Below are 12,690 nucleotides of genomic sequence, written 5' to 3'. Positions count from 1 at the left end.
CAGTAACTTGGAAGCCACTCACTTCCACTCACCCTGAAATCCACAGACTTCCCTCACATGTTGAAAAGCCTGGCCACGTTCACACCACTTCCACTTGCACTCAAAAAGCCTGGCCAGCTTCACATCATTTTATCTTGGCCTCCAAAAGCCCGGCCTGCTTCATCAACTTGCACTTCACCTCTAAAAGCCCAACCTTCCTTGAGAATTTCCAGTTGCTGGTCAAATCCTCAACCGTAATGGAGAAATTCTCTTGCTATAATCTAGGACCTGTGGAAGCTTAATGATTGAAGAGTTTTGAGAGGCAATGATGAGTAATGCTGATGAAGTTACCTTGATGAATAAGCATGAAGTTGTTTTGAAAGTAAATTGATCAAGAAGGTCCACCCTTCACAACTTCCACTTCATGCCCAAATCCACGGACTTCCACTGCATGCAAAAAATTCTGGCCATGATGACATACTTCCACTTATCCCTGAAATCCATGACCATCTTTGGAGTCTTCCAGTACACCCGCAAAAGTTGGCCTAAGAGGCAGTCTTCCCTGGCACATCAAGGTCCACGACCTATGAAATTCACCTTGGAGGACTCAAAAATCAGAGATCAGAACTGAAACATAAGGAAAGTCAGTCTTGAAGTATTTCACAAACCCTCTCAAACCTGTAAACAATCAGAAATCAAGTAGGAAATATGAGATCAGACCTCATTTCAATATCAAAACTAGACCTGAAGCAAACATGAAACACACCTAGAAACAGATAAATCAGTCCTAATCCATTAACCTGAGTGACAAAAGTAAACATTTTAGACTGAGGAATTTGATTGATTTTGTAAAATTAATTAGCGTTTCTTTCAACTTACGATGTAATAATTTGTTATTTGCCTCTTGCAGGTCTGATTGCAAGTGAAGGTGGAATGAACCTTATGGATATAGTGACAGTGAATTCATGGTTTATTGAAGAATGATGGAAGGTATCATCACTTGGGCAAGGATCAACATACTTCAAGGTTGAATCAAGAAGAGCATCAAATGTCTAGACAGGCAAGAGACTGAAGATAGTGAATGGAAGGTAACTACAACTTAAAGAAGTTGAGTCTCATGTCATGTAAGCATGTGGAATGATAGAGAGAAGACATTACAACTTGGAGGGATCAATATTTTCAAGGCTCGAGGAATCAAACACAAGGACTTCACAATCAAAGAAGGATATCAACATATTCACTTTACAACTTAACCATCGTATTGATAGCATGAAGGAATCATGACAGGGAGGATGCATCAAAGGGTAAGGACTCATGATCACAAGTGTGAGGATCAACAAAAGGAAGGAGTTTTTTAACTATCTTGAAATTCCTTTGGAAATCTAAGAATTGTTGCCAGTATAACAGGAGAGTAATCTAGGACGAAGGCTTCAAGTGAAGGAATCCTAGATCATTACAAGTATGGAGAGCAATGCAAAAACAAGTTCCAAATATCACAAGGAAGGAGTTTCCATGCAAGAGAAAGGGAATGCAAATATGATCAAGGAATGATGGTTTCAGAAGAGTTAATCAAAGTTAGATGCTTGATTACAAAGATGGTGCAATTTGGGAATGTCTCCCACCATCATCACCTTAGGCGCTTGGAAATGCTGAGTATCACCTTGTAACTTGACATTTGGAACCTTGGAGTCACCTCGTAACATCTCAATGTGTTGCTAGAGTCTAACAATACCTAGGAGTATATTGCTTCTAAAGTCTCAAGGTATTATGCATGGCCACCAACTTTCCACTCATTGACGTAGGCCTTTTCCTCTTGATTCACTAGATGATGCTGTATGTAGATCAATTCCTTTCTACACAATGTAATTGTCAATATGTGAAGGAAGGTGAGTGGCAAGTATACTCAACGTTGGTGTATCATTGCCATGCCATGTATACCATCCAGTAGGGTTGGTTAAGCTAATGTAGCTCTGTTTGTCCTCACCTTTGATTTGCTAAATGTTTAACTGCGAAGATTGACAAAGGCTAGCCATTGTGTTTGAAGTGAAGTAGACTCGTTATGTAATGACCCTTACTAATTCTGACCCAATTTTTTCAGTTTTGGCTGATAGGCATTTCGTCAAACATTTAGCATACCTATGAAATAAGCCTGATTTTTTTATTACTGTTATATTTGGATGCAATGAGCTTGCTGATTAGTGGTTGGGAATTGACTGTTTGGCTGTAGCTAATCATTGAGTTCGACTTGTGTCTTGTTTGCAAGTTTATGTAATCAAATAAGCAGTGTTGATTAGGGTTGTTTTCAGATTTCATTCATGAAGTAGAGCATACACCAAGCAAGACACATTTGCAATGAGCGTTGAAAACAAGGAGTTCCTTTAACTAGTCTTCATACCACTTCATTGCTAATTCAAAAATTACAAATTAACTGTAAAACACACTGCAGACCTGGTAATCCTTCAAAACATGAAAATGAATGCACACAATACTTCCAACATTGACATTGTGTATGAAGCACTTGATGGCAGCTTATAAGAACTCCTAAACTCCACACTCCTATAAATTTCCTCCCGCTTCAGCAAATGTGTACATAGCTGTTGGGAAGTCGTATCCTCAAAAATGCATTAATTCTGATGACCACGTCTCCAACCAGATTAGCAAAACTACATGTGTTGCTAGAAACTTGCACAAGCCAGAAGGGGTTCTTCCTTAAGCCAGGACGTCTATATGCTGCCAGCCATCACTATTCCCCACGATATTCTCTGCATTCGATCAGATGCAAGTTCTGTGTGTGGGCAAATGGACACGACGTGAAGTTCACTGCTTTCCAACACCCACGACGTGTTCCTACAGGATATTCGAAGTCGCTACGAACTAGTTTTGGGGCCTCCACGTGATGGCCAGATGAGGAACTCAGATTTGTCGCGTTTGGGAGAAGACCACAGCTGTGTGCTTAGGGATTTCATCCAGCATAGTGGCTCTAGGGTTTCGTCTAGAGCTCAGAGAATGAAATATGCAAGCAAACTATAATCAAAGCCAATAGACTTCCATAATCCAAAACAAACCCGATATTTCCTTATGTATGCGCTTTGCACAAGTCCCCTCATTGCGTGTTCATCAAGCCGCAGAATTAAATCGCTTCCTACCTCCATCCGCTCAATAGTAATAAAAAATTATTGATTCCCACTTCCCGACCAAATTCCCTTGTATCGCATTTCCTTCAAAAAGTTCATATATTAAATTTAATGTTCTCACTTAGCGTTGAAATTATTTCATCAAACTTGGATGTCACCCAATGTCATAGAATTAAACTTGGCCGATATTAAATCTTCCCCAAAATAATTCGATCCCATTGTCTAATTTGGTGGCCCCCACACTTCAATTAAATATGAAAAATGAATAAGTCCATAGCCTATACTTTCCCTTCATATTCAATCGAATAATTTTATCCCTTTTTTTTTTTTATTATTTTTGTTTTAGCCTTTGGGATAATAGAGGCTAGCAAATTATTATTAACTTAAAAGCTAGGCAATGGGGGACATTACACATTAATATACATCTTTTGAAGGGCCTTCATGAACTCTTCTTTCACAATTTCATCATTATATGGAAGCACTCTCTAGCCTTGTTGCATACCATTTGGCATTTAGAGCATAGGCTACCATATGAAACTGTGTATTAAGAGTTTTCCATTGCTGCCTTACAATGGGCCTATTATGCTCTTCATAAAATTCCAAATTGGGATTTTTGCTATGAATGACTTGCTTTATCTATCTAAACATGTTATCAAATGTTGTATAAATTTCTCAAAGATTATGCGAGTTTGTATTTTACATATCTGATAACTTGCTCAAGAGGTGAGATCAAGGAGCAAGCAAATCTACAAGCAAGTTACAAAAATTAATTTTTTTAAAAAGACTAAGGTTTATATGACAAAGAGTGATTGCTATGACAAAGAATGAAAATAATTTACAGTTCAGAATGTAATGTCCCCTACTAGGAGGCTACTTGTTTCCCAATTATTATTAAATGTTATTATGTCTTAAATTAAGTTATTGCGATTAGAAAACATCTAATTCCTCATAATACAATTCATGCTAATTATTTTAAGGGTTTGCCCTCAATTCTTATTGTTGTACAATCCTTCAAAATTTGAACTCTTATTGGAACAATCAATAGCACTAAAGAAAATAAGAGCCAGCTGAACATGTGACATTGACAATGATGAGTGATCAATGTTTAATATTAGTACACCCATGATGATAAAATGACCATCGCTTTCCAAGTATGCCTCATTTCCTCAATCACCATACTTATCTCAGAATATTCTATATCAAGAAGGGAGTGTGTAGTTTATGTTCTCTAGAGGATGCAAACAAGGGACTGTTGTGACCATTTCACACATCACCCCATCAAAATGGGGACCCCCTTTTATTTGTTCCAATAGGTCAAGTTGATTGATTGAGTAGCTAATAGACTTAGTCGGACTCCAAATTGAAGGTTTCCCTTGCCTTGTGATGTTTTGAATCTTGATAACAATGGAAGGGTCTCTTAGGGATGAAAAGATGGGAAGTTGAGAGTTGAAGTGATCTAGGTCAAAATGAGAGATAAAAGCCTTTAGGATCACTTTCAGAGGAGATAGGCGATATGATCTCATGGGCATAGATCAAATTGGTATCCAAAATTAAAATTGGCTAAGATATGAATTTGCTAAAATTGATTTCAATGAAGGACTGCTTAACAATTTTGTGCAAATAAGAGCTTTAAGATCTAGATTTGATTGAGGTGCAAATGAAACATAGGTTGAACTTGGTATGAATGAAGGAGAAATTGCTACCCATCAAGTTTGAAAGTTCAAGAATTAGACATGGTACGAACAAAACGTGAGGCAAATTTGGTACAAATGAACATCAAATTTTCACTCTTCTGAGTTGAGATTTCACAAAATAAAAGTGGTCCAAATAAAATGTCAAATGAACAAGGTGCAAACAAAGCTTGAAATGCCACCCAGTCTAGTTGAAATTTGACTAAGTTAAAGTGGAGCAAACAAAATGTCAAATGAACAAGGTGCAAACGAAGCTTGAAATGTCGTCCAACCTAGTTTAAATTTGACTAAGTTAAAGTGGTACGAACAAAAGGTAAAACGAATAAGGTACAAATGAACACAAAATTGCCTCCAAGATTATAAAGTGTAAACAAACCACTTAACATCGCGCAAGGTAAAATGATCTTATGAAAACAAAAAATTAATCAGGAAAATGGAGTTAATTTATCAACATTCATGGTACAATTGAATGGTTCTAAGCTGCTGATTCAAGGTGCAAATGAAGCACTTAATGCCGATTCAAGGTGCAAATGAAGCACTTAAACCTGATTCAAGGTGCAAATCAATTTTAAAAAAAATCGCCATCCCCTAATCAACAATAAGTTGGCTAGCAATATAAGTGTTGAACGCCCAGCAAACAAGCGAATTAAAATATATTTTTTAGGAGGCAAGTCGGCCTATGGGACTGGAAATGAAAGGTGGTGACTCTATCTCTCCAACGCCTATATAAGATGGCATTCAAAGTTCATTTTGAAAACATCATTCAAGCAAATTAGCAAATTCAATCTGCAAATTAAAGACATCAGCGAATTACATCTTCTAAGCACAGCGAAAAATACCCAAGGTGGTAATTTTGAAGGACGATTTCCATCTTCAGACCAGCGATTTTAACAGCGAATTTGTTGATCATTTCATTGATCAACTCCACTTCAAAGAAGGCGATTTTTAAGGGGGATTTTAAACTTGACTTAGAAGCATTTTCAGTCCAAATTGAAAGCAGCCTGGGCAACATTTAGCGAATTGGTATTTGTAAGAACACATTTCCATGCAAACTACTTTTGCAAACCCTAAGGTTTAGACAATCTGTTATAAAGGTTTGGAAATCTGAGTTTATTTTCTCATTTCCAGGTCTGATTTTTGTTATATCAAAGACATGTAGCTTTCAATTTTCCTAAGGCAAGAATTTTGTTTGCCTTAGCTGAGGTATGATAAGTTGTTGATCAAGTTGAATATTACTAGCATTCTTATCTATCATATCGCACTCTTTAAAACTTCAAAATCCACATCAACTTGGTAACAGAATCGTTTTGTTTGTAGGCTATTGTCTGACGCGAAGACACGAGGAAATCAAAGGCAAGCACTAATGAAGAACGAATTCAAAGACATGCTCTTCGATACTAAGCTCACATCCAAATGGCGGAAGATTAGCGATACCAACTTTGGACACAGATATGGATGACTTCTGAGATCTAGTGTTTGGGAGATGCAAGTACAATACCTCCAAGATGGCGAAGAAGCTCACAAGGAATGGCATGTCTCATATAGCTTTCTTCCCACTGGCAGTCCAATGTAGTGAGCTGGTTCTCGAATGTGCTAAACATTACTGCCCGGAACAGAGGCAAATTGTAGCACCAGATGGAAGAAAGATAGTCTATCTCACAGAACTATCAGTAGCTGAAGTGTTCAATGCTCCTAAATATGACTAGATGATCTACAAAAGCAAAGATGATGCCTTAGCTTTATACTTGTAAATCAAAAGCTTGTGATGACATCCTCAATAGGAATTGGATCCTTGAGCCTAGAAAAAGTCATAATAGAGTACCGAAGAAAACAGTCCTCAAATCAGATTTCAAGGAAGGATTAGCAGAATTGATCATGATGGTAAATAGAGTCATGGGATCACTTCAAGCTTCACCATATGAACCATGGATGTGGTACTACATTGAAGAAGTAACCAAAGGAGCTAATATCATCAACTGGGCGAAACTAGTAAGTGATAATTTACATAAGCAATTGATGAATGTAGAACAAACTAAAACATTTTACATGAGCTCATACTTGATGTATATCTTAGCTAGATATGGTAAATACAAGGGATTGAATTGTAGAGCACCAGTAGGACCAGCTGGGGGTCAAATGTTGTCATATGATGCATATCCACAATTGCATTTGAAAAATAGTGTTGCTCAGTATTGGAGGGTGAATGATGCCTTCACCATGCACATTGTAAGAACATTGCAAGGAGGCACCCATATTAGACTGAGGAATCTAAGTTGGTGAAAAAATACGGTTTTTGGTATATTCAATTTCCAAAATTAACCTACTTGAGAATACAAGGATGCTCTTCCTATGCTTACCATCTTCCTAGATATCCTACAAACAGAATGGTACTATTGGAAGTATCTAGACAGTTGTTAGAATATGATGTACTTGAGAGAAGAAAGAAGAAAGCTAAGACTACCTTCCCAGTCAAGATAGGTAAGTCACTTGAAACATGCCCTACTATTTCAGCAGCACAAGGATAAAAGAAGAGCTACAGTACTACAACCTCAAGACTCACACCTCAAGAAGCAACTTCAATCCCTACCACAACATTGGGACAAAAAATAAGGAGCTATTTCATCATTTCATGCATATTAAATACCATTGGGCAAATACAACTGATGATTTCGAGATAAGAGAAAGCATATTCAAGGCTATCTCTCAAGTTGATCAAGCTCACAAAGGTGTTACGGGTTCCAAACCAAATCGAGGGTGATGAAGATATGGTGTTGCCACACTATAAGAAGGAAAACGATAAGCCCCTCTCTGCAATAGATTGGTATGTTCCTGAAGTCACCCAACCAGAAGTGATAAATCAATTAGTGCTGGAAAACACTAAGAAATGGATACTATACCAGGCAGACAAGCTAAGAGCAAAAGGTGTCACTCCAACATAGGACTGGATGGATAATAAGGAGTCATCATCCTATCAGTATGAGAATTCAAAAGAGTCTGAAGATGAAAGTACAGGAAATGAAGTAAACACACAAGGGGAGAGTAGTCAATAGGACATTCTTTAAAGTTCACAAGCCCAAGCAAGAAAGAGAAAAGGAAAAGATGATGATTCAACTCAGCGAAAGAAACAAAGGACAAGTACTCCATCTACTACTAGCACTCCTTCTGGTAGAGGGGTAAACATTTTTGTGGACATGAATGCAGCCTCGAAAGGGAAAAACATCTCACAAGAAGATGAGTGAGTCATTCAGAATGTACAAGATAGAAGAAGTGTTAATGAATCCAGTGATACCAATCAGCCAGATAATGAAGAGGTTAATTCACCACCTCATGATGAAGAACTTGTTTACGATCAACAAACCAACCCAATGGGAGAAACACAATGCATGGATGTTGATGATCAAAACCAAGAACATTACGAAGATGCATTCACAACTCCTGAAGGCAATCAACAACAATCTTTTGAATTAGAAGAAGCGGATGATCAAGCACCTGAATGGTTAAAAGAAAGAATGAAAAATAATAATAATAATAGTTGATGAAGTAAGAGATTTGGACAATTTGCTTGCAAGAGTAGAACAAAATAAAGTAAGAAGCCTAAGAAGTATTCCAAGATTGTGAGTGATGCATCTGGTTCTCGAAAGGTACAAATGGCTATTCCCAAATTTGATAAACCAAGGGATCAAATTATGGGAGAAGGTTATGACATAAGAGAGATAGACATTGGTCCTATCACTCACACTCAAGTAGTTGAAGAATTGAGAGGATCGACCTCTAACATGGAAGAACAATTGGGGATTGAGGTAAGAAAAAGGAAGCAATTGAAGGAGGAAAACAAGCAATTGATGCACTACATTCACCGCATGTCATCCCGACAGGAAGAAGATACACCATGCCCACCCCAAATACTCTCCAAAGAAGCAGTTGAAGGTGTAGAAGAAACGAGAATGATAGTTCAAGTCACTAAAACGTGGATTGAGAATGCTTTTCAACAAGCTAGTTCCTTCACTCATGAATTCATGCAAACATATGATAGAGTTACCACATTCTTGTGTAGGATCCAAAACATCATGGAAATATGGGAAGAGTTTCAGTTCATCCGAGATAAGACTACCATGTTTGCAAGCTTTGAAAGAAATTCCCCAACAAATGCTAGTTGATGGTGGATTGATGGAAGCAAAGGTAATCTATGATTTCAATAGGTGGTATTGTATTTTGATAGCATGGAAGGAAACTCTTGATAAAATAAGAGATAATTGTATCAAAATGGGAGAGAAACTTAAAGGAATTCAAGAACAATTCATCATCTCAACCAAAGAAGTATTTATTCAAGACATGCTTGATGAAGATGGTTTCAGTATTGATGAGCTGCATAATAAGATAAGACCTATCTTCTTTCCAACAACAGGTTTCTTAGATAATGTTTTGAATAAAGTATGTTCGGTCATGGTCTTTAAGGGGACATTCCGAAAATAGGAAACATAATGGCAAAAGGCTTTTGCTGCTTGTTCTAACACATTGGAGGTGATTGAGTTCAAACTCGATACTTTGCCTAGTTTGTCCATGGAAGAGCTTGACACAGTAATGTCCAGATTCATTGCATTCGCCATCAAAGAGAAGGATCAAGGAAAGTAGCTTCTAGAAGAAAGTTTGTTGTGAGCTCCATGTGATGCGCATTTTCTCATTGGAGGAAATTTCCTCAATGTTCGTGCCAAAAACATGCCTGTTTTCTTTTGGCTGATAATGGAGATAGTTAGTTGGCTGCAACTAACCCTAATTAGGGTTTTAATCTTAGCCATTCATTTCAGGGCAATCTTGGGCCTCTATTTCATTTTGGAGCTCTATATAAGCTTCCATCTTTCATTTTGTAATGTATGAGAAAGACTTGAACAATTGTTGCTGTTTTGCTGCTGGATTAATAAAGACATTAAAGTGTGGTGTTTTCTATTTAATCTTTGGAGCATTTGCATGGTTATTCATCTTCTCAATCTAAGCTTTAAAATTAGTTTTAAGTATTTAAGTTGAATGATAGAATGCTTTGCATGATTTATGGTGAAACTCCTAATCCATACCACTAGCAATTTGTTGATTGCAAATTTGCCTTGCGTGGTCAACTAGAAACCTTGAAAGTGCTTTAGGTCAATTGTTATTCAATCATCGATATGCATTTAATTAATGGTGTCTATGTTTGGTAATGATATGAAAATCATCTAACTCCCTTAGAAGATTGCATTAACCTTTGCGTAGATGTTCTCACATGTCGAAGCAAAGACTAGTCGAGTTTCACTAGAAGTCATCCTTCATCCTTGCATTCCTAGGCGTAGTGTAGTATTCCCCAAGCCTTATCTTTTGCATTTTTTTTTATCAAACTAATAGAAGTAGTAGTAAGTAGAAGAACTTTATTGCACATCATTCAAAAGATTTTCTTGAAGTCTAGACATTCGTCTATCCCTTAAGAAGTACGTAAGGCCCCTTGGAGTAACAGCAATCACAACAACCAATTGTGCTTATCCACAAGTCGTGACCCGACATTAGGAACCTTGGAGTCTTCCACTTGATCACATAGTTTAGCATTTGGGAGGACTTTGCTCAAGAGAGGATAAGATACTTTTGGGTATTTTATTCTATGTTTGATTGTGCCTAAAAACACATCAATGGGGACCACCAACAATTTCATCTTTGAACTTTTGTTTGAAATTAAGATAACATGCCACATGAAATGGTATGGCACGGACAGAAAAAATCTGGTAATACAAGACTCAGCCAGATCCTGTGATCACATATTGAACATTCGTGAGAATTATTATAAAATGATTCTAGATAGTGAAATAAGGGTGGAGTGCTTTAATTGAAGCAAGTGATAGCTTATAAGAGCCCCAACACAACATCCATAAATTATCAAGACCATTGTGCTGAGTGCCTTTTAGATTGTTTGGGAGAACAAGTTGACGAAGAATTTGACTCACACAATCAACAGAGTATGGTGATGATAAACTCTGATTAACACAACAAAGTCAGTTATGATAATGCACATGCATTCTCCATGTCCTGTTGAAGCTAGGATCAAGACCATTGTCAATGTATCATGATGCAAATGTTATCTTAATGTCATAAAAATTTCTCGCTTCTGATGCATTCTTGATTATGTTGACTGGTGGCACGAAAACATCACCCCTTGGTCATAAACTCAGAGAGACTAGAAATGATAGTATGTTTGTCAGGAATCACAAGATCTGCAGAGGAATTAATCTATATAATATCTATAGATGCTCTTAGATACAAGTGCTAGGTTCAAACTGACATTGATACTTATTAACTTTGCCTTGACACCTTTCTATGTTTTAAGGTAGTTTGCCAATAGTGAAGGTAGATGCAGTTATTCTGGAGTATTTTGGGTGTAAGTTGCTAATGGGACAGCTGTAGAATAGCATATTGGAGAATTATTCAATGACAACCTTTATGATGTGTCAGAAGAGCAATCGTAGCAGTGAATGGGATGCTCAAGGTTTGAATCTTAGCTGGTGCACAGAAATTTACCAAAACAGCATTTAACACTCTGGGTCATAAAGGAATGGTATCTCAGCAGTATAGCAACCTGGTAACAAATAGGAGGCCGAAGGATTGAGTACTAACTTGTCCATAGAAATTTAACAAAACTACTGTTGATGGCCTTTCTGCAGCAATGCAACCAACATGGATTTGGATGTTGCAAACCATTGAAGACCTAATTGTTAAAATGATTATTTTCTAATTCATACTTATGCTTGAAATATTAGCCAGTAGACATGTACCACTAGTTCTCTGGGTAAAGATCACAGTTGTGTTAGTTCTTTCGATAATACAATGTCAAAATTGCTAGCTTGGAAAATCTTGATAGCAAATAATGTATGATAGCTTGATGATACTTTATTTATTGTTTTGTAAATCCAGTGTTTTCTGTTTCGCATGACATTTAGGAAATTTGTTATAATGAAAGAAGACTGAGATGTGTCACACATACATGTTTTGTCTTTTTAATCATTCGAGAATCGAAACTAACTGCATGCAAGGGTTATTTCCTGCTTGATCCCTTCTAACTCCATAGTTTATATTTTTAGGTGAATAAAGCTGCTTCTTATTCTGTTCAATTTGTAAATGCTTACTTATTTTTTCTCTGGGTCAAGGTTCTATGTCCATGCAGACGGCTGGGGGATATTATTGCGTCAGACACCAGAACAGGTGCCTTGAGCAATTTGACAATATCAACAATCTGTATCACATACAACATAGACTATGCTGAAGTCTTAAAATGGAGAGATTACAAGCTATAAATCAGGTAGGTTATTTTCTAAATTTGGGAACTGGTGGCATTTGTCAAATAAAAGTCAAGCTTATGGGTGGATAAATTTCTTCCTATTTCCTGTATGTGAGAGCTCAACTCAAATTTGGGACAGACATTCCTTCTGGATTGATATTTGTATATGTCATTATTTTGATCACTGTGAGATCAAAAGTTGATCTGAGCAATAACTTTATACTGTCCTAACTTGTATTCAATAAATTATACTAATTGTGTTTTTGTACAGATATGCATCACCTGAGCTAGTGAAGTTTAGGCCTTTCCTTTTAACATGGTCCGCAATTGTTTAAGTTTGGAGATACTGCTAGATATCGTAAAATTTTAGTTTGAATTTAATGATTGCTTTTGTCCTTGTTTTACTGGCTTACATCTACATCACATTGATACAAAAGTACAATGAGTTTTGAAATGCCTTGCTTTTATTTTTTCATTGAATTTGCAGATAATATATTATATTATTCTTCCATAAAGCCTCAGGTTGGCTGCATAAAAGCAACAGAAGAAAGTAAACGAAGGTAGCAAAATAAAGAATATGAATAGCCATTTAAGA

The 12,690-nt window shown here is 36.9% G+C and overlaps 1 protein-coding gene across 4 annotated transcripts in view; it reads left to right on the top strand.

Moving 5' to 3' along the window:
- The window catches only part of LOC131062007 (uncharacterized), a 241,136-nt gene extending 228,660 nt beyond the window's left edge, over positions 1-12,476 (top strand). For 3 of the 4 annotated variants that reach the window (XM_057995851.2, XM_057995854.2, XM_057995853.2), the window contains exon 8: positions 11,965-12,476. In XM_057995851.2, the coding sequence (XP_057851834.1) occupies positions 11,965-12,111 (147 nt within the window). In that variant the 3' untranslated portion in view covers positions 12,112-12,476. The remainder of the gene's footprint in view (positions 1-11,964) is intronic. The other variant, XM_057995852.2, reaches the window with a different exon arrangement.
- Positions 12,477-12,690: the final 214 nt, after the last annotated feature.

Source organism: Cryptomeria japonica, chromosome 2 (assembly GCF_030272615.1).
Source record: "Cryptomeria japonica chromosome 2, Sugi_1.0, whole genome shotgun sequence".
Taxonomy (NCBI): Eukaryota; Viridiplantae; Streptophyta; class Pinopsida; order Cupressales; family Cupressaceae; genus Cryptomeria; species Cryptomeria japonica.
The sequence above is the reverse complement of the archived record's forward strand: the minus strand, read 5'-3'. Positions and strand labels throughout refer to the sequence as shown.